General features: G+C 39.9%; 3 protein-coding genes across 10 annotated transcripts in view; all 3 read right to left on the reverse strand.

Annotated features, from left to right (window-relative positions):
• Positions 1-5,578, reverse strand: part of LOC109961468 (receptor-type tyrosine-protein phosphatase N2-like) — a 66,637-nt gene extending 61,059 nt beyond the window's left edge. Inside the window, exon 1 of the mRNA XM_020602298.1 lies at positions 4,564-5,578. Coding sequence (XP_020457954.1) covers positions 4,564-4,645 — 82 coding nt within the window. The 5' untranslated portion in view covers positions 4,646-5,578. The remainder of the gene's footprint in view (positions 1-4,563) is intronic.
• Positions 5,579-5,673: 95 nt separating this feature from the next.
• ncapg2 (non-SMC condensin II complex, subunit G2) lies at positions 5,674-18,067 on the reverse strand. Of its 3 annotated transcripts, none has more exons than XM_020602288.1 (27): positions 17,973-18,067; positions 17,651-17,778; positions 16,825-17,004; positions 16,140-16,254; positions 15,861-16,018; positions 15,494-15,628; positions 15,261-15,355; positions 15,025-15,181; positions 14,108-14,200; positions 13,897-14,022; positions 13,635-13,814; positions 13,168-13,320; positions 12,789-13,011; positions 12,558-12,667; positions 11,773-11,943; positions 11,612-11,682; positions 11,369-11,522; positions 11,043-11,213; positions 10,567-10,683; positions 9,805-9,939; positions 9,089-9,188; positions 8,703-8,905; positions 8,352-8,486; positions 8,055-8,158; positions 7,861-7,961; positions 5,929-6,028; positions 5,674-5,836 (listed from the first exon to the last, which is right to left on the reverse strand). In XM_020602288.1, exons 2-27 carry the CDS (start codon positions 17,726-17,728, stop codon positions 5,779-5,781), a joined length of 3,423 nt encoding a protein of 1,140 aa, XP_020457944.1. In that variant the 5' UTR covers positions 17,729-17,778; positions 17,973-18,067; the 3' UTR covers positions 5,674-5,778. The 3 variants fall into 3 exon arrangements, with proteins under 3 accessions (XP_020457944.1, XP_020457943.1, XP_020457942.1); XM_020602287.1 differs by having other exon boundaries at positions 5,929-6,025; positions 11,043-11,216; positions 17,973-18,066; XM_020602286.1 differs by having other exon boundaries at positions 11,043-11,216; positions 17,973-18,066.
• A 103-nt stretch (positions 18,068-18,170) lies between these two features.
• Positions 18,171-20,578, reverse strand: part of esyt2b (extended synaptotagmin-like protein 2b) — a 26,632-nt gene continuing 24,224 nt past the window's right edge. For 5 of the 6 annotated variants that reach the window (XM_020602296.1, XM_020602297.1, XM_020602292.1 and 2 more), the window contains 3 exons: positions 20,254-20,359; positions 20,114-20,163; positions 18,171-20,020 (listed from right to left, as the gene is read on the reverse strand). In XM_020602296.1, the coding sequence (XP_020457952.1) occupies positions 19,951-20,020; positions 20,114-20,163; positions 20,254-20,359 (226 nt within the window). In that variant the 3' untranslated portion in view covers positions 18,171-19,950. Of the gene's footprint in view, positions 20,021-20,109; positions 20,164-20,253; positions 20,360-20,578 lie in introns of those variants that run through there. The other variant, XM_020602294.1, reaches the window with a different exon arrangement.

The raw sequence follows: 20,578 nt of genomic DNA on the forward strand, positions 1-20,578 counted from the left end.
AGGAGCTGGAGGAAGTGTCTGGAGAGAGGGAAGTCTGGGCATCTTTGCTTAGACTGCTGCCCCCGCGACCCGGTCCCGGATAAGCGGAGGAAAATGGATGGATGGATGGATGGATGGAGTGAAGGCTCTACATCCAAAGTGTCAAAGTCTGAACAGGAGGCCAGTGCCAGCTGCTTCAAGCCGACCCTTTCCCAGTTCAGTCAAGATGACTCAGAATACAGCAGCTGCCATTTTGCTTTTTTGCAACCAGATTCTGCACAATAGCAACCAGAAGTGGAGTGACAGCATTAGGCTACCAATCAAAGATGTTTTTATATCAATGATTAACTTATTAAAAACAAACTTACCAAAAAAATGACCACTTGTACACATATCATTGTGATAATATTTACTAAAACCACAGATGTGACCTTTGGGAAAATTTATTTGTACTTGAGTTTTTAGTTTGGCTCATGTTCCATCCACTAACATGGGGTAGGCAGGATTTATGACCAGCCACCAAGGAGTGATCGACTCATTGCCAGTTCTTAGTTTGCACTTGCTTTCATTTGTTAAAAATGTTTCTCAATGCCCTGTAAAACAAGCTTGCTCCCAATATGAACAGATAGAAGTAACTGACCTGCTGTCCTAGCAGCTCGGAAAATAATGGGCAACACAAACACCACAACATATAGAAACGAAACAAGCCACTTCTTGTGCTACAAGATGTCTGTCCTTATCTAGATATATGTTCATAATCCACACAGTTGTAAATGATCTATCCTCAGACCATCACACAACTCAATCCTCCCAGATGATTTATTACCACAATAAGATATTTGATATCACCACTCCTTGTATCTATGTGATGACAAAGGCCTGTAGCAACACAGATAGAGCTCAGCAGCCTATGAATCAAATCTAACTTGTCTGGGTACATTAAGCGATAGCTGAGGACAGCCAGCAATAATGAAAAGACCCAGCAGCACAGCCTCAGAGAACAATACCGACATGTATCGGAGATAACAGACCCTATTGCATTGTCTCAAGCCATCAATACAGTTTTAACGCTCCTTAATCTGGGCATAAAATAGACTTGCTTGTATAAAACAAGGTTAGAAGAGCTGAGACATTTAAAATTTATTGCAAATTCAACACAAGGATTCAGTGATTAAAACAGTCAAGGTAATCAGTAAGGCCTGACCTTTTGTTCATTTCCATCCTTTATCAGTTTTGAGTAGTGTCTGTACACCGTCTAATCTCCATGTTCCCAATAGAATGCAATATTAAAATCATGCTAACACTTGGCTCCCAAACTATGGGATTTTCGGTGCTTGTTATTGGGATTCAGGACACAGCCAAATGTCTGCAAACAGAACAGAGGTGCTGAACTGAATTTTAACAGCAAGCCACAGAGCAATGACTAGAGTGTTAATACCTAACAATCAATTTATGTAAATTCTCCATTGGTAGGGCTTAATGAATTCATTATTCAAATTTTTCTGATTCTCACGTGAAGAAGCAACAGAGCATTAACCTTCCTGCACTCTTAAAGTATGGTGTCTGAATTTCATTTTGAGAAACAGACAACGATGTCTTGGTGTTTTACTGCTCTTTGTGTTGTCCACTAATGGTGGAACCTAAACCTAAGGAAACACCTACATAAGATCTCGATCCAAGTAATATTCTGGATGTGGCGATCCAGAATGTTCAAATTTACAAACTCACTAATGTGAGATTCAAATAATACTACAGACTCACAACAAACACCAAACTGGAGCTGAAATTCTGCTGACCCACAACAGTTGCTGAGTTAGATCCTGGAGAAAATCACCATTAGTAAAATATCATTTTTCTTGAATAGCTTTCAAACTAACAATATCAATGTGATTTCAAATGCTAGGTAGGTTTTCATGGCCAAGGAATCATTATGAGGGTCAAGTTATCATGGGAATAGTGCTTTTTGGTGGAATGGCATATGGGGATAGTGAGCTGCCTTGGTGATAGTTTGTGCTCTGTGAGTATTCATATCATGTATGAAAATTTCTCACCAGACACTGGATGTATGCCAGATGTGATACATTAATGCAGAAGCTCATGTTTGAGATGACAGCAGTGCAAACAGCAAGAGCTTCACTCCTGGCAAACTAGTGTTGATACAGCACTTAATCAGTATTATTGATCCAGCACATAAGACACTCAGTATGCCAGTTTATCTTTCGTCTTTGGAAAATTATAAGCAGAACAATTTTATACATTGTTCAGACAAAACCATCAGCCTCTTCCTCTAGGCATATTTATTGAACACCCTTAACAGAGAGCTGTCTGACCCTAAAACAGGACCTGATTTCTTAAGTTTTGCTGTAAAACCATTCGCATCCTTCATAAAACCCAGAGCTTTGACCAGATCCCTGTAGCTAATTCAGCACTGGGGGCTAAATGCCTACTGAATGTTTTCTACTATTTTAACAACAAAAACAACTGTTCACGTTGACGTTCTCATAAATTCTCATTCATTTTGGTCAGAACCTGTCATGCATGTAACCCTGATTGTTTGTAGACTGGAAAGCTATCTACAGGATTTAGATTTAATTTTTCACAAAGGGCCAAATTCACACCAGTTTTAAATGTACAGCACTTAATGCATCACTTTCATAACTAGAGATTGCAGCTGTGGACAAATTTCGCATGTGGATTTCATGTGCTCAATTCAATGAGGAAGTGTGTCCACATTTTTACCTGGTAGTGTACATACCCACACACAGCACGCGATCTCTGCCTTTCCCACACAAACGCATCCACCCACACTGTGTTTGTTATATGTACACACACTGCCCACTCTATTAAGCACACCTGTACAATTGTATGCAATTCAATGCAACATTTCCCCTTTAACATCTGTGTTTATGAAGGTCACTATGTTTCAGTTTTTGGTGAAATTGTCAGAAATGTTTACATTCAATTAAACGTCTATTATCGAGGCCATAGTTAAATGTGGTGTTGTACTGGATGACATATTCAGGTGCTCCGAATATTCTGACCCTCTCATGTATGTAGCTGGGGAGGACAAAAGTATAAAGACACCTCTGAATATAATGTAGAACAGTACAACACCACCTTTTACTATGACCTCAATAATAAACACACAACTCAACCGGAACATTTTGAACTTCATAATCACAGATGTTAAGGTTGCATACAATTGCACAGGCGGTGCCTATTAAAGTGGCCAGTCAGTGTATATGGGCAGCTACATCACTGGAGCACACCTTGTTCCAACAGCTTCCAGTGACACAGTGCAATCTGCAGTGGGACCCATTAAAAACAATAATCACATCTAACTGCTATCCACAGTGACGACAGAGACCTTTTCCATAGATGCACAGAGAGAATTCAATGAGAGAAGTGCAACTGGGGAATAAGAACTGACTCATTCACAAATATTCTAAGAATAGATCAGCCAGGGTGTAGGGAGAAAAAACCTCCATGAAGAAAATGGCAAGATCTGGGCTTTCTAGATTATGTTTGCAACCTACATTGCAAGAGCAAAATATGAAAAAAATAAGAAAACTGTGAGCTGGATGCTGTGTGTGTGTGTGTGTGTGTGTGTGTGTATGTGCGTGGCAGAGGCCTATAAAAAAAGACAGACATTCTGTTGCTCTAAAAATAAAAAAGGAAGATGCATCTCACTGCCTGTATGAATCATCACAGAGCTGGAGTGCCAGTCTGAGACCAATATTCACCTCCTTCTTATGATAAAAGTATTATATTGTCATGTCTTCTGATCCTGGATCAGTAGGTGTGATTAGAGGCAAAATTGGAAGATGTAACTGAGGAAGTCCTTTCAACTCACATTTCAAGCATGTGATGCTCCTTTAGTTTGTAACGAAACTCACCTGTAGCAATCAACAGGTGCTGGCAATATAGAAATCACACCTGCAACCAGTTAAAAGGACAATTATCACAATAGCTTCTCTGTCATAGGTTGTACATACGCCACAGTTTGTTCAGTGTGGTGTCTGAGGCAAATGGGGAATACAAGCTTAGGCCTGTATTAAAGTTGGCCTTTTGCTGAGGAGGGGGTATGGGATATTATTAAATATTTAATTGGACTTTAAAAAAAAAAAGCATGGCTCTTGGGGGGTATGGGATGAGTCGTTTTTATGGAAATAGACAACAGCAAACGGAAGTGAGTTTTTACATTTGCGTGAATCATTGGATGCAGAAGTTGACGTTTCTGCAGTTAGCTGTGCATTTTTAGGAAAACAGCAGCTAAGATAAATAATACTGTTCGCTTTGTAATCACTAACCTACGTCTCACAGCAAACATTTATGTCATTGGGCCTGAAAAATTATGTAACTTTTCCTGATGGTCTTCTCGTCCAGGCTGCAGCACCGGAGCGCAGGGGGCAAGTTTTAGCAATTACACGAAGGTGATGTGCGCTTACGAACACAATGTCCCACTCAACAGGGACATTTTCTGAACTTTTGCAAACAGAGCAAACGTTTGACAAACAAACCGGGGTCGGGCGGATTTAAAGCACCGAAAAAGGTAGAAGCTGTTGAGCTGAAACATGCTCTTACCAAATTTGTGGTCAGCGACGGCAGGTGTGCAGCAGAGGCTGGCAGCCAAGGCAGCGACGATGGGACACCACAGTAAATCCATTCCGTGTCCGTCTTACACCGTACTACTACTAATCCATCACAGACCTCCGCTGAAACAGCATGTTTAACGTCAACTCAGGTGTGAGCTGCTCAGACGACACTCGGACTAAAACGGCATGTTTAACGGTAAAAACACAGAAGCCAAAACCTCGTAAATGGCAACGCAAGCCAGGCGTCGTTTCAGCACCACAAACAGCAACCAGCTTCACCGAGGAGCCCCTCCTAAGTTACTGACGTCAAACACATGAGGAGGGATGGTGCGCACAGCGCGCAACAGCGCCTTGGATGGATGGATGGAGCCCTGAGGCCATGAAGCCAACAACAAAATGAGACACAAAATAAAGACACAAACTGATTCATTAAGCAGACAAAAATAAATATAAGGTTCTAAATACAATCTGAGGAACATAAGCAGTACATAGGCTACAGAATAACATGTCAATAAAACTAGGAGTTCTCATATTCTGTTTAAACTGCTGATTTTTTTTTAACCTATGCCACATGACCAGTTTGTTATGTAGCTAGAATAGCTGGTGACACTTTAGCACTAATAGTCTGGTTACCAGAGTCATTTAGTTTTGAATCAGGTAACTGCTGTGACTAAAATGCAGGTATAGTTATACATTCTCACTGTATCAGCAGAACAATTACAGCAGCTTTACAGTACTTGAGTAAATGTACTTAGTTCCTCTACACATGACCGACTAAATGTAATGACAGCCGAATAACACATTGAAATGAGATTATTTAATGTCTAGTCAGTGACCTCAGTGAAATGTGAACCTGCATTACTACTTCCAGAAACCAGAAAGCAGACAACATCTTGGAATTTGTCTCCAGGGAGCACAACCCTCAGTACTGACTAAAGCAAAAACAAGATGTGAATTCTTAACATGGTGCCATTCCCCTTTAAGACTGAAGAGAAGTGAGAGGATGATTTATTGCATGTTTGTACTGGGCTGTTACACACTGCAGACAAGACCTTCTGAGAAAGAAATAAACATCTGATTCATGCAGTTTTTTTTTTAGTTTTTTTTTTTATCAAAATGTACTCAAATTTCCAAAAATGTACTGGGTCATTTTTTTTATCTGAAAATGTCTGCCCCCAGCTTTACAATATCACACTGGTCACTTCTAAGGAAATAAATCCAGTATTTCTTTAACAGTCTTCACAGATGATTCATACATAACCCTGTTGGGGAGAAGGATAAGAAGCTTAGTCATTACCAAAGTGATTGATCAACATATTATCCAAAGAAAAACATCTGATTTTCCAGCACGTGCCTGTGAATGTCTCTGCTGTCTGCTGATGTGACTGCATGTTTGTGAAGCTGCAGCAGGAGAGATGTGGCAGCGCTCTTCAAGCCTCCTTTAGATTTAGCTGCTACAGAACAAAGTGTAATGTGTAAGCAACTGCAATGCATCTTTCATCAACAGAAAGAAAAACATCTTATACAAATATTTAAGTTTGTCATGTGCCTTCAGGTTCCCACTGTTTTAAAGAAATTATTTTCCAGGACATTTTCAGCGACTGGTGTCAGCTGGGGATCATGTCCTGCACTATGTTCCTTTAACTGGGAGTCTCCTTAAAAGCACTGTGGACAGGTTTTAGGCACTTACAGTGAGGAACAGAAGTATTTGAACACCCTGCGATTTTGCAAGTTCTCCCACTTAGAAATCATGGAGGGGTCTGAAATTCACATTGTAGGTCCATTCCCACTCAGAGACAGAATTAAAATAAAAATTTCAGGAAATCACATTGTATGATTTTTAAAGAATTTATTTGTCTTGCACTGCTGAACATAAGTATTTGAACACCTGAGAAAATCAGTGTTAATATTTGGTACAGAAACCTTTGTTTGCAATTACAGAGGTCAAACGTTTCCTGTAGTTCTTGACCAGGTTTGCACACACTGCAACAGGGATTTTGGCCCACTCCTCCACACAGATCTCCTCTAGATCTGTCAGGTTTCGGGGCTGTCGCTGAGCAACGCGGAGTTTAAGCTCCCTCCAAAGATGTTCTATTGGATTGAGGTCTGGAGACTGGCTAGGCCACTCCAGAACCTTGATATGCTTCTTACGGAGCCACTCCTTGGTTATCCTAGCTGTGTGCTTCGGGGCGTTGTCATGTTGGAAGACCCAGCCACGACCCATCTTCAATGCTCTGACTGACGGAAGGAGGTTGTTGCTCAAAATCTCACAATAAATGGCCCCATTCATCCTCTCCTTAATACAGTGCAGACGTCCTGTCCCCTCCACAGAAAAGCACCCCCAAAGCATGATGTTACCACCCCCATGCTTCACAGTAGGGATGGTGTTCTTGGGATGCAACTCATCCTTCTTTTTCCTCCAAACACGACGAGTGAAGTTTAGACCAAAAAGGTCTACTTTGGTTTCATCTGGCCACATGACTTTCTCCCATGCCTCCTCTGGATCATCCAGATGGTCTTTGGCAAACTTCAGACAGGCCTGGACATGTGATGACTTAATTTGAGTGAACTGAGCTGAAGGTCCCACAGATTTGTTATATTAAACTGTAATCTTCAATCATCTCTAATTTATTGGATCCCCAGCTGCTTCTCTTGCTGCCCCCATCCTTTGAGTGTCTTTGCTTGTGCATGAGTTCGCATATACATATGTATGCCATATATGCATGTGTGTCCCCCAAAGCAATAAAGTCTTTCATTTTTTTATATCTCCATCTCCCATATTCCCACCCACACATAATTGAACAGCACTGCAGCCTGTGAATATTGTGTTAGAGAGACACCCGCTGGTAGGTGTAGGGAGTGCGCTTCACATGTTACCTACTGGTGGGGTGGACAGGTGTCTTTAAAGAGCTCAGACAGGTGCTACTAATTTAGATTAATGAGTGGAGTAGAGGTGGACTTTTTCAAGGCACAGTAACAGGCCTTTGAGAGCCAGAATTCTTGCTGTTTCTCAGGTGTTCAAATACTTATGTTCAGCAGTGCAAGACAAATTCTTTAAAAATCATACAATGTGATTTCCTGAAATGTTTTTTTTTTTTTATTTTGTCTCTCAGAGTGGGAATGCACAATGTGAATTTCAGACCCCTCCATGATTTCTAAGTGGGAGAACTTGCAAAATCACAGGGTGTTCAAATACTTCTGTTCCTCACTGTATATATTCTTATACACCACAGTACTACTGGAGAAGCAACCTGCTAAGACTCATTTTCTCATGGTGAGAACTCACAGTCTCTGATGACAGCCAAGACGTGCGTGGTGGCAGTTAGTTCTTTCACATCACTGATATCTGCAGAAGTCAGAGTTGAGCTGACCGCTGTCAAAAACGCCCTGATGGAAAAACACACCAACAAATCACACTCACTCTTGAATGTTTACTGTTTAGGTCTTGATCAGAAAAAAAGGAAAGGAAATGATATGCACCTGCTAACAGAAGGTGATGGGAGAATGACAGACAACATGATGCTGGACAGAGGAGGCATATCCTTCACAGACTGTGGGGTGACCAACTCATCAGGATTGGTGATCTTTAAAATAAAAAACAAAACAGCAGCTGATAAGAAACACCAATATTTCAATCTAAATACAGTCAGGGAAGTATTCATTATTCTCTTTGTAAATCACTAATGAGTACAATAATTGAGTCAAAATCATGACGTGAGATACTGGTAAAAGACAGATGCCATCTATGAATTGCTACCATGCTCGGTCACCGCGTACCTTCTGGAGCAAACGTGCCACTTCTGCGATGAAGACAGCAAAAACAGTACTGAAAACGCCACAGAGAGCATCTCTGTCCCAGGTCGCAGCCACTTTGACGAAGTCTGTCAGACCAGGAACAACTGACTGACACAGCTACAGATGGGGCAGAAAGACCCGACATCACTTTTAAGAGCAGGTTGTACAGTGACAGAAAGCTGAGTGCCACTAAACACTTGTGGAAAGATGAATGGCCTGTGAATAATAGACTTTTATAGGGAATGCACTTTTAAAAACAAACCAAACACAGTCCTATTGCATTGGCAACTTCTTAAAAACAGCCATAAATATAATAAAAAAATCTCAGTGCACCTGTTTTCCTTCCTCTGGTTCCTTCCTAAGGTAGCGACATAACTTTTGTACAATGTTGTCAAAAAGGCCGACCACCATTTCCATAATGGTAGTGGTTGTAATCTCCTGATTCTCCAGAGCCTCGTGGCTATCCTCGGGTACACAGCTGTCTGCCACCTCTTTCAATACTGGCAGCACTGCATGAATATGCAGGTAGCCCGTCTCTGAAAACACATAGGAAACAAACACTCTGGTAATTCACGTCAAGTGTTTTGAGGGAAATTAACACTAGCTTCTGTTAAAAATCAGGATCGTTTTTGTCATTTCAAAGGATATTCTCTCTAAAAATGCAGCATATCACACACCTAGTTTTGTGGCTCACTTAAACAGATATTTGAAACACTCACCTGAGAGGAGGATGCCTGAGCACAAGTGCAGGATTTCAACCTTGAATATTTTGTCACCCAAACCCACAAGCAAAACATCTCGGCACACAGTCAAAAAGCTCTGGTAGAAGACATCACAAAGAAGAAAATGTTTCATAAAAAAAATAATTTTTTTTTTAAAAAGCCACTTTTTAAAAAATCAGCAACAAATACAGACAAAGCCCAGTCTTGGGGAACTATATTTCAGTATAAAGTTCAGTTCTACTGGTAGCTGATGGACAGCAGAAGCTCTTTATGATCCCTCACAGCTACATGAAAGGGGTATTTTCAGTATCCGATCTCAGCAGCCATGTGGAGACAGGCTGAGAACAATAGCAACACCAGTGTTTCCACTGGTAACATTCCTCCGTGGTGACCACTCACAGCAAAAACTTTGCTGCCACGGCATTTTAAAATAAAATCCCACCAATTGATAATCTAATCCAAATCTTTGATCAATCACCCAAGAAGCCCATTAAAAAATATGAATACATTTTAAAAATATGGTAAAGCCCCCCCACAAATTAAAGTCTGAAAAGGCTCAGCAGACACTTGGACTACAACAAAAACGTATTGGTTTGAGCTCAGTCAACTCTTAGTGGAAGTTTTCCCCGAGTCTTCTGCTGAAATCTGGAGGTTACAATGGGTACACTGACTTTTCAAAGCTATATGCTTAAAAAAATAACAGTGGAGCTCACCTCAGTTATCTGTGTGGCCAATCGCTGCGACTTCTCTGAATCCGCCCCAGCATCGCACAGGCAGGGCAACACCACGTCAGCTACCCAAGTTGACATATGCTCCAACGATAGCAGGTAGTCACGAGCTGCTGAGAACTAGGAAAAAAGCAAATGGTTGAATTTTGTCTTTTTTTTTTTTTTTTTTTTTTAATACAACGCTCGCCACTGGCTGTCGGTCAGGGGAGAACCCCAAGTTTCTCACTGGGAGCAACTGGGGGTTCATTCTCTTGCTTAACATGTAGATCAGAGGAGCTGGGGATCAAACTGCCAACCCTGTGATTACAGTACAATCTGCTGTACCTCCTGAGTGCTGAGGCACTAAAACACAGACTCAACAGAAACACTGACAAAATGACCTTAACAAAGAATTTATATTTGATGTGGATCCATCACAGTGGTAGATCCCTATTTAAAGCAGGATCATTTATATTTAAACACAAAACAATATACACCAAAAAGGATTAAATGAACCACCTGGGAAGTCTGGATCATTCAGGTTAAAAATATGCATTAGCAAGTACTCAGCCTCAAACTGTTCCAGTGGATCTGCTCGACGACAAAGACTGTGACTCTGACTAAGCAGCTCATAAATGTGAGCAACATGGACCAAATAAATATAAAGCCACTGGAAAACACTAGGCCTGCCCTGGTAGCTAATCCAAAAACTAAAGCCAGAAGAAAAGATAAAGGAAAAACTTAATATATAAAAAATGAGGAACTTACTTTATGTTGCAGATGTGCAGCAAGTTGGCCGAAATGCGCAAAGGCTCTCAGTGCCGTCTCTGCGCTGGGGCTGTTAGGATCCTCTGTGTTGGAGGTGAGATGAGTGTACAGCACCGACTGTTGACACAAATATCACACTGTGTCAGAAAACATACATCTCATAAAGAGACTGTTTCTAAAATATCAAATCTCTCTATGCATAATTTGTTAAGACAAAGTGATTAGGACTGATCTCCCAGTTCAATTTGATTCATTCAGACCAGATAAATACCAATGTAGCAAAATAGGGCTGGGCGATGTCTACAGGGAAACCTCACAAAGGACAGTGACATCTGGGTCGGACAGGGGGCACAAATGCAAAGACTGACCTCAGGGTTTTAAGAACTCATATTGAACTGTCCAAACAAACAAAAACCCCACAAATCATCAATATCAATCATTTTATTCGAGTAATAAATGAAAAATATTTCACATACCTTCCAGCGTCCTAGAACTGCATGGAGCTGCTTCAGTGATCTCTCACTAAGAGCGAGGATCTTCTCTCGCACTGATGTGTGGCTGAGCAGGTAGTCCAGATAAGTCAGTGCCAGGTCTGGTTTGGCGTCGACCGTCTTCTGGAAACGCTTCTGTCGCTTGGGAGTCACGTTCTTCTGAAGTTGAAAGGAAGATGACTTTGACAACATGTTTGTATTAAACCTCTTTTTCTTTTCATGAAAATCTGAGAAATCCAACAGATGAATCAAGCATATCATAGGTGTTTAGCCTTTCTGTTCAATTCAAAGCTCTCTGGTGTTGTACTGACCTCTTTCAAGGGCAGAGCTTCAGATAGCCAGTCAGTGATGAGACTGACCAAGTCAGCAGCCCAGCCCCAGCTACACATGCAGTCTAACAGCTGGCCGTACTGTTTTGGCATAGCTCCTGGGTCCATGCTCTTCAGCCTAGGCAGAACGGTAGAGCTGGGAACCAGAAAGCAGACGAGGGAGACTGGTTAAATTGGCTATCAACTGCGATGGACACACACAATATGAGATGGTTTAATGCTCACCTGAATCCTGTAGCTTGATCTGCAGGCAAAAGTGAGGCCATTTGTATGAGACAAACAATACATCGCTCATCCTGAATAACAGATCAAGATCATTTTACAGTAATACTTGTTCATGGAACAATAATCGACAGTAACAGTACAACATGCTACACATGATGTACCTGAAAGGCCTGGAAATACTTGTCGATGACATTTCCAAATTTAGCAAAAATGAACCTCTCGGCATTGTTATTTAGCTCCATGGACTTCTTAACACTTCTCCACAGGATGACCACGACCTCCAGCAGACTGGACATGACATCTGTGTCTTTCCCCAACAGAACTAGCTGAGCCTGATGAGATCAAAATCTAGATTGGATCTCCAAAAACTCAGACACAAAGTACACACATACTTTCAAATCCTATCCGATTAAAGTTGAGAGACAGCAGACATTTAAAGTGTGCAAGTAAACTGACAACTCCCACCACCAAAATTACATTAAAACCCAAATTTTTATCTGTACGATAATACATGAAATTAGATTGGAAGAAATTAGTCAATTTATCAAGCAACATAAAAAAAACAAAACTCTGTAATGGAGTAATCCTTTTTTCTCCACAATGATGCTAAAACTCTGCAGGTTCCTGCTTCTCAAATAAGAAATTTAGAAATGTTTTGGGTTGTGGACTGTTGGTCTGACACAGACTATTTGATGATGTCACCTTGGGCCTTAAAAAAAAAAAAAAAAAAAAAAAAAAAAGGGGGGGGGGGGGGGGGCCAACAGACACAGGACAAGCAAAAAAAAAAAAAAAAAAAAAAAAAAAAAAAAAAAAAAAAAGAGGGGGGGGGGGCACTGCTCAAAGTTCACTACTTTAACACTGTTAGCTTTTTTTTGGAACAACAATAACAACACATTTTTAAAATAAACCGCACTCAAACTCAGCTCTGTTAACATAAGTGCCTTACTGTGTCATCATCGTCGTTGACATCACTGTTCTCACTGTTCTCACTGACTTGGTCTCTGTTCATCTGGATGCAGCTGTTCAGAAAACGGCGAATGGCCAACATCAGCTTTACTGGAAGAGATTACAAAAATACATTGCTACATGATAAAAATTGCCACACGGTAAATATTTTCACTCATGGTGAGAACCTACTAAGGGTTACAAAACTCCTCCCATGCACGCACACACTTACAGATGTTAGTTGGGGTTGTGAGATTGGAGGCATGCGAATAGAACTTCCTGGCAGCCATGGGATTCATCTTGATGAGGGTGATGCAGCGGCTGCACCACTCTTTCTCTGACTCATTCACAGGGAAGAAGGACTTGAAGAGCAGACTGACAATTCGTCCAGAGACAGACTGTGGATCAAGAGCCAGGCGGCCCAGGAGATGGTCAATGTTGCAGATATCCCAAAACTAGAGAGAGGTACACAAAGAGGAAAAATGAGGACAAAGAGACATATCAAAAACTGTAACAGTCTCTCAGAGCAAGCTGGTTGAATTACATCATTTAAGAAATATGTTTCCATTTACACAGAACTGAAAAAAGAAGAAACCCTAGACATACTGTACCTTTGCAGCACGAACTTCTTTGACCTTGATAAGCATGTCAAGGAAAGCTGCACGGACTTTCTCAGAATTGTCATGAAGGCTGTACTTGCACAAGGGCAGGAGTTTTTCCAATAGTGGGTGACTGAGAGTGTTGTCCAGTAAGATAGTTAGACTCTAGGGAAAGCAAAGCACAAACCACAGTGCACCTTGTTTACTGCCAATAACACCAGTGATCCTAAGTCTATGCAGTGACAACCCTAACTTGACATCACAAAACCTTGGACAAGATTTCCTGAGTGCCTTTTGTTTTTGTTTTTTTTTAACATCTGACTCTTTATGGACAGTTTGTAAAAAAGATCCTCATCTTAGATGCTGAATAAGATCTTGGGAAAGGATTTCACAACAGTAATTGAACTTTAGCAGCTTCTCTTTGTTTACTTTTGACAGGACAACACACATCAAGACAAAGACAAAACATCAATTTCCACCTTGAAGACAGAGCAACGAACATCAGAGGAGCTGGCATCAGAAGCAAGCTCCGTCACCAGCTTCTTCAAGAACTCTGTGATGACTGCTGAAGGAAGAAGCTCCCAGCACTTAGCCAAAACCTTACAGACTCCCAGGATGGCTATGGAGCGCACAGTGGGATGGGGGTCTTCAAGGAGGCCCTGACAATGACAGACAGATGGTGAATTTAGTTTCTCAAACTTTCAACAAAATGTGGTTTGACTGTGTGAAAGATTCTCTCACCATTGCTTTGTCCAGCTGCTCTTGAACCTCCTCATCTAGGCTTTGGCTACTCTGATCCGGGTCGTGGACTGGGAAGGCCTCTGTGAAAAGCCAAGTGGCATTTGCACGCACCTCGAAGTTAGGAACCTGAACAAATCAAAGGGAAAAACATTTGACTAGAATAAAATGCTAAAATGAATATAGTCCTCTATGTAGAAATCTGTGGACGTACACTTAGAGCGGTCCAGAGAATGGGTCTGTAGAGATTACAGAGCATCTTGTCCACAGTGTGACTGTCCTTCTTTGTGTGGAAATAGCTCAAAATCTGCATGAGAGCAAGAAGATCAGACAAATCAGCCAATAAACAAAGTGTACTATGCACTTTGACTGCAGATGGGGAAATTTATAAACCAGCTACAGTCCTGGCTAAAAAAATGAAATAAGACAATTATCTCTAAGACAAAGTGAACATGACTAAAGTATCTGACCTCCTCAGTTCTTCAGTTCACTGTGAACAGTACAAAGGTTTTCATTCAGAACTTCACTGTTTTAAAATCATCAACAGAAATAACACGGCGCCCTGCGATGGATTGGCGACCTGTCCAGGGTGTACCCCGCCTTCGCCCGATTGCCGGCCGGGATTGGCTCCGGCCCCCCCCCACCCCGTGACCCCGCTCAGGGATTAAGCGGTAGAAAATGAATGTATGTATGAAAATAACACGGCCAAAATTATATACACCCTAGATATTATATTCACAACAGCCAATTTAATTTCTTTTGAAACATTCCAGAATGCAATGTCCTGCTGGAGAACACGTGACGGTCGACTGAGACAGCTTGATAACATTGGGTGGAACAGCGTGCTCCAAAAAACCTTGATGATCTGACAGTTTCATGATGCCATACACAGATTCACAGCACACAGGTATTCCTTCCTTGTTTAGTTTCTTGCATTTTTTTTCCCCAAATATCATTTATTCTTGAAAATTGTGAATTTTTAAAATGGCTGGATCTTGTTAAAACACACTTGAATAAGCCAAAGATCCTTCTGGAAGAATGACTAATGGATATCATTGATGATGATGAAAATAAAATAAAATAAATAAATCAAGCCTTCAAAGAGAAGCCACGACTAGGTAATAAGTTTACCTGTCGGACTTTTGAAAGGACAGGAGATGCTCTATGAAGAAAGATGGCATTCTGCATAAAATCTTGAATACATGAGCTCTCAATCTTCTCCACGAAGTCCCCACTGGCCTTCTTCCATGCTCTGAAGTAGATCTCTGTAATATGAGTAGTTGTGGACCTGAACACAACAATTTAGTAGTAAATAACATGAAGAAAGGACTGACTGCTGTCAAACTGTGTAAAAGCAGGCTTCATACTTGCTGAACACCGCCAGCTGGTCTTTGATAGTGCCCTGAATAATCCTGATGAAGCTGACATTCCAGCTGAATATATAAACCAGGAATCGCTTTCCCTGTGACAACATACATATTCATCAGGCTGACAGCTCAAACAAAAAACAAACAAACAAACAAACAAACAAACAAAAGAAAAAAACAACAGGTAAAACACTGAGGAAAAAAAACAGCATCTAAATATCAATTCTACTTACTTCATCATGTCTAATGAAAACAGGATGTTGAAAGCATTTAAGTAACAAGTCGATTATCTGCCTGTTGTCTTCTGATGTGTAGTCCAGACTCATAAGGACATCACGGAGACTCCAGACTCTTTGAATCTCAATACCCTGACAACAATCATGAGATGGCAAAGTGTTAAACATACATGCCACCGAGTCTCTAATTCCCATGTGTCCACAAGGCTTTCATAATTTCTCAGTTTGTAATAACGTGGAAAACATCTTCCATCACAAAATCATGTTGAATGATGAATAATGATGAATACACAACCTTGTGGTCGCATAAAAAGAAGAAGAAGAAAAAAAAACTGACCAATTTGACATGAGGTCAGATACTGACCGGTTTCTTCAATGTTAAGCTTTTCTGCAAAGAGACAAGGAAAGCAGTGCGACCAAACTTTTCTTTCTCCTTCAGCCCCTTTGTCCACCAGTCAATGAACAGTATGTGGATATGGCACTGCAGTGGCTCCTGTGAGACCTGATCAAACATCAGTACATCTGAGGAAAAGAAGCAAAGATAAAACAGAAATAAATTTTATATGGATCAAACTGCATTGCATTTGTCATTTTCAATGAAGCACAGCAGACTGTAACGGGAAAACGTAGAAGGAACACAAACCATGAAGCATGTGGGCAATTTCCAGAAGGGCACTGTAGGTGTCCACATCTTCTAAGACCTTTAGAGACAGCGAAGCCACTAGTGTTACGCCGTCAACAACAGCCATGACATGTTTCTGAAAGAAAAGTAAATGGCAGATGCAAGTAAATGTACACTGAGGTCATGCACACAAAACTACACGGTATGTAGTTCATGCCTAGTACATGTCAAAGCCTGTGACACTTTAAAGTATAAGGCTGTGTTGTTAGTGTGTAATGCAAGGAGCTGGTGGAGTAGGGTAGATGGGGCAGAGGTGACGTGCATGCGAAAAAAAAGTAGGGGCCATTCTCATCGCTTGGTGCTCATTTTTGACATGAGACATACCCATTCTTGTGAGGAAGAAATATGTCACCTAGTGCAGTAGTTTTGGGACAACAGTGGACGTTTACACACAGACTAATTAACTAAACAAAGTTCTGAATTCACAGGCATTACGTGAGTACACAAAATTCATTATTTGGTTCAGGAGTTTGTGAAAAAAATAAAAACAGCAGCGCTATCAATTAATCACAAAATGTGAAAGGAATGGGATAGTACAAAAAAACTACAAGAGTGCTTTGCACACCCTGTGTTTTTATGCAAATAAAAGAAAGCTGAGGTAGCAGTAATGCCATAAAGTTTATGCTAGAACTGTATACAAACTGACTTGTAAACTCTCAGGGTTTGCAGCTGACTTCACTTTCACGCCCGCCTCCCAGCGATCAAGAGGCAACTCCAGCAGAATGTCTCTCAGGAGCACAGCCAGTTGTCCCCATAGAGCCCGTTTCTGGTCTCTGGACATCTCCTGCACTACTTCCTCCACATCGAAGGGCTCCACTTTGTTCTCCTGCTCAACAATACAGACAGCAGCAGATCCCACGAATGTGAGACAGACAGCACAGATCAGTCATGACAGCTACATAACCACCTTGCATTTAGACTCATCTGCATTTTATTCCCAGTACTAGATGACTGCTTCAGCTCCACTTTTCATGACCAGTCATCAAAAGATAAACTGAGCTACACAAAGAACAGAGCAAATAGAGTGTTTGCAGAAACAGTCAGCTGAAATGGAAACAAAGACTTGCTTCACAAATTAAATCAGAATCAGCGTCTGATACTAACGCCAGACTCTGATTTTACATGTGCCACAGGTCACTATTGGTATTTTTTTTTTTTTTTGTATTACAGTGTTTCTTTGTCATTTTATAATGAAAATGCTAAAAATAAAAACAAAACAATATATTGACCTAATTAATGCAGAATCTGATAACATTCAGATGATTTCTACTTATTTGATTTAGAATAATCTTAAACATACATTTAACAAATTATAAAAATAAAAAAATTAAAAAAAAAATAACTACTTAACTAAACAGCAACATTTCTCAAAATTTCAACATCATCAAATCAATAAACATCCATGTACCTAAGATTACATGTATGAAATGACTCAATCATGATTTGATATTTCCATAAGTGAGTTTACTTACATGTAGCTGGATAAAATGAAGGAAGTCCTTCACATTTTCTTTACAAACAGATTCTAAAAAAGCCTGTCGTTTGGACATATTTTCGGTTTCCCAAGCAATACGAAGCCAGGGGGAGATTTCACGTAAACCTGCAATTCAAAAGCACATTAGTTAGCTAGCTAACTTTAATGTTTCTGTAACGTTACGATTCAAACCAATAAGGCGGGTCCATTAAAAGCGTTATTAGCGAGTGTTAATCCCACTCTTACATTTGTAGTTGGCCACATTTAGAGCTTCAGATAAAGAAAGCATAAATTATATAACAACGCCTTCGATTTCATACCTTTTTATTTCGTTTTGTGAAGCAACATCTACCATCCAAAACAACACCCACACAGTGAAACCGCGAAAATTTAAGTCGCTTCCGTGCGTCATGGCGTTGTACGTCCAGACGACGTGCGTCATTTATTGACATTTAGTTGTAGTTTGGGTCTTCAGCCACTGGATGACGCCCAATCACTGCATATGGGGGCCGACTGTATGCAAGTAAATGTGGTGTTTTTGTCAGAGCCATAAATATATACCGTACTAATAAATAAAATATAATAGCAAAAAAATTATATACAGTGTATGGTTTCTATCACAGTCTCTACAGTAACATTAGAATTACATACGTGGTTTTCAGTAGGACATCTCCTTAATCAATTAGTCTCTAAAGGAAATTAGTTGCTAGGAAAATAGGTGTCATATTTATATATTTTTCCATATTTATTATTTGTTCATCCATAACTTGCATTATATTAATAATCTTAATACAGTGCTTTGCCAATAATGTAACTGAATGTGGTGACGCTAGAGTAAAGCCATTTGAATTTTGTCTACCTTGTTGGTGATTTTGTAGACATTTGGTAGCCTGTTACACTTCCTCGTTTCTTTTTGCTAAGTGCTAAAAAGCCTATTGCATCAGTCAGAAATTACTAATATCTCAGACTATATTACAAATGGCAGGTTGGTGTGAAGGAGTTTGCCCATTTGGCTGAACGCTGCATGATGTCAATTCTTGACAGTACCAGCTAGTTTGTTTCTTCTTCCACTTGATGGCAACCAATTGCTGCATGTAGCCTAGCTACCTCTTTCTGAATGTGGTGTCTTCACTTAAAAGCAAATTCAGTTTGCTCAATAGCACTTCAGCACCATCACCCAACCAACTCACACAGGTGTATGCAAAATCTTGGCAAGTTGCACATTTTGTCAATAATTTTAAATAAATAAACTAAATACAACCCTTGCAACAAGCATTCCAAAATGAAACTTTCTTAAAAACAGAGTTATTGTGGGATGCTTACTGGAAATAATTCATACTCTTTGTTGTTGGCCACGAAGGGTTAACTGCTAAAAATAAGTGTGGTTATTTTCAGAAGAAATGCCATTTATTCTTCAAAAGCCACAAGGCATCATATAATTCAAATTAATAGCATTAGGAATCAAAATGTTACCTAGTGAGTTTTTAAGGCACAGGATAAATAACAAGAAAAGCACTGTATTTATAAGCTCCAACAAACAACTTCATCTGAGCAAGATTCTGGCAGCCCTGCTCATAAAATGCAACAATTCTGTTGTTCTGTTCTGTTAATATTTTTCAGTTTGGGTTGAACAAAAATTATACCATAATCCATGTATCCTTTATAGTGTTCATAACATACAGCACATGTTCGTAGCCCTACAATGCTCCCAGGTCTTCTGTATCTGAGAAAATGTTCAGAACCAGTTTTGCAAAAGTTCTCCTAAAACAAACTGAGCAGTCATTTGATTTCTTACATGAGTGCATGCCATGTTTGTATTCACACAAAGAAAAATAAGAGGCAAACAATCAGATAACACTGCAGAACAGAAATCTCTGCTACCTAAACCTACTTGTGTGATTATGTCTGTTCCTTTGGTAAGAGGTTTCTCATATGACAAAACAATTTGTCACATTCTACCAAACTGGATGGAATATGCTGTAACATTTCAGACAGATTTCAATATCATTTCCTTTTAGGAAATACAGTATAATGCCATGAAAACCCCTGCAAAATCTTGTCATTATATATTAGCAATGTGATATTTACCTAAAACACTAAAAACAGGAATTATTTACATTACAACTTTTTGTGATCATTCATGAAATAATATTAGAAAATTTAAAAAAACATACAGCATGCAGAACTTACTTTTCCTGGAAATTATATAACACATTTGCATGGGTTGTAACAAAATAATAAAATAATGTGGCCTTAGAATTAACACGACCACCATATTACAGCAGATAGGTAGTTTCACTATGAGTGGAGGGGGTCTTCAGTTCTTGTTATGCCTTGAGATGATAACCCATCTTCACTCAACTCATACCTGCAAGAAACAATAAAACAATTCATTCATGTGCTGAAATAGGCTCTTTATAACCTAAAGAAATCAGACAAGGCAAAGATAAAAGGAGTTTACCACTGTGTCCATCCTTTTGATATATCGTCCCCACTTAAATCTACCAGCACCTGCAATTTTGAACAAAAATAAATACATCTATGGCGTATTTACATTTACTGTATAATAACAGCCAGAAACAAAAAGCATAAATGAGTTACTTTTCCCAAAAATCCTCTGTGCTTGGAAAGGATGCTCCCTCCATTCTTCACTGCTACATCCAGAGTTCTCCTGTGGAGCTCCACTATAGATACACTAAACTCAAATCTACAAACAAATAAACACAAACATTATATGACATAAATCCATCTCAGGACAAGTTAAACAAACTTTTTTATTACTCAGAAATGTGTTGTTTTACCATAAAATAATATAAAATATTCCACAACTGCACTGTCAATATGCTCCCTGTGTTTATTTGGATCAGGCTCCTAATGTTTGAGTTGCAGAATTCAAGAAATGCCTAAACATAACACTGACCATGAC

The sequence above is a fragment of the Monopterus albus genome, unplaced genomic scaffold (assembly GCF_001952655.1).
Source record: "Monopterus albus unplaced genomic scaffold, M_albus_1.0 scaffold55.1, whole genome shotgun sequence".
In the NCBI taxonomy this organism is placed as follows: Eukaryota; Metazoa; Chordata; class Actinopteri; order Synbranchiformes; family Synbranchidae; genus Monopterus; species Monopterus albus.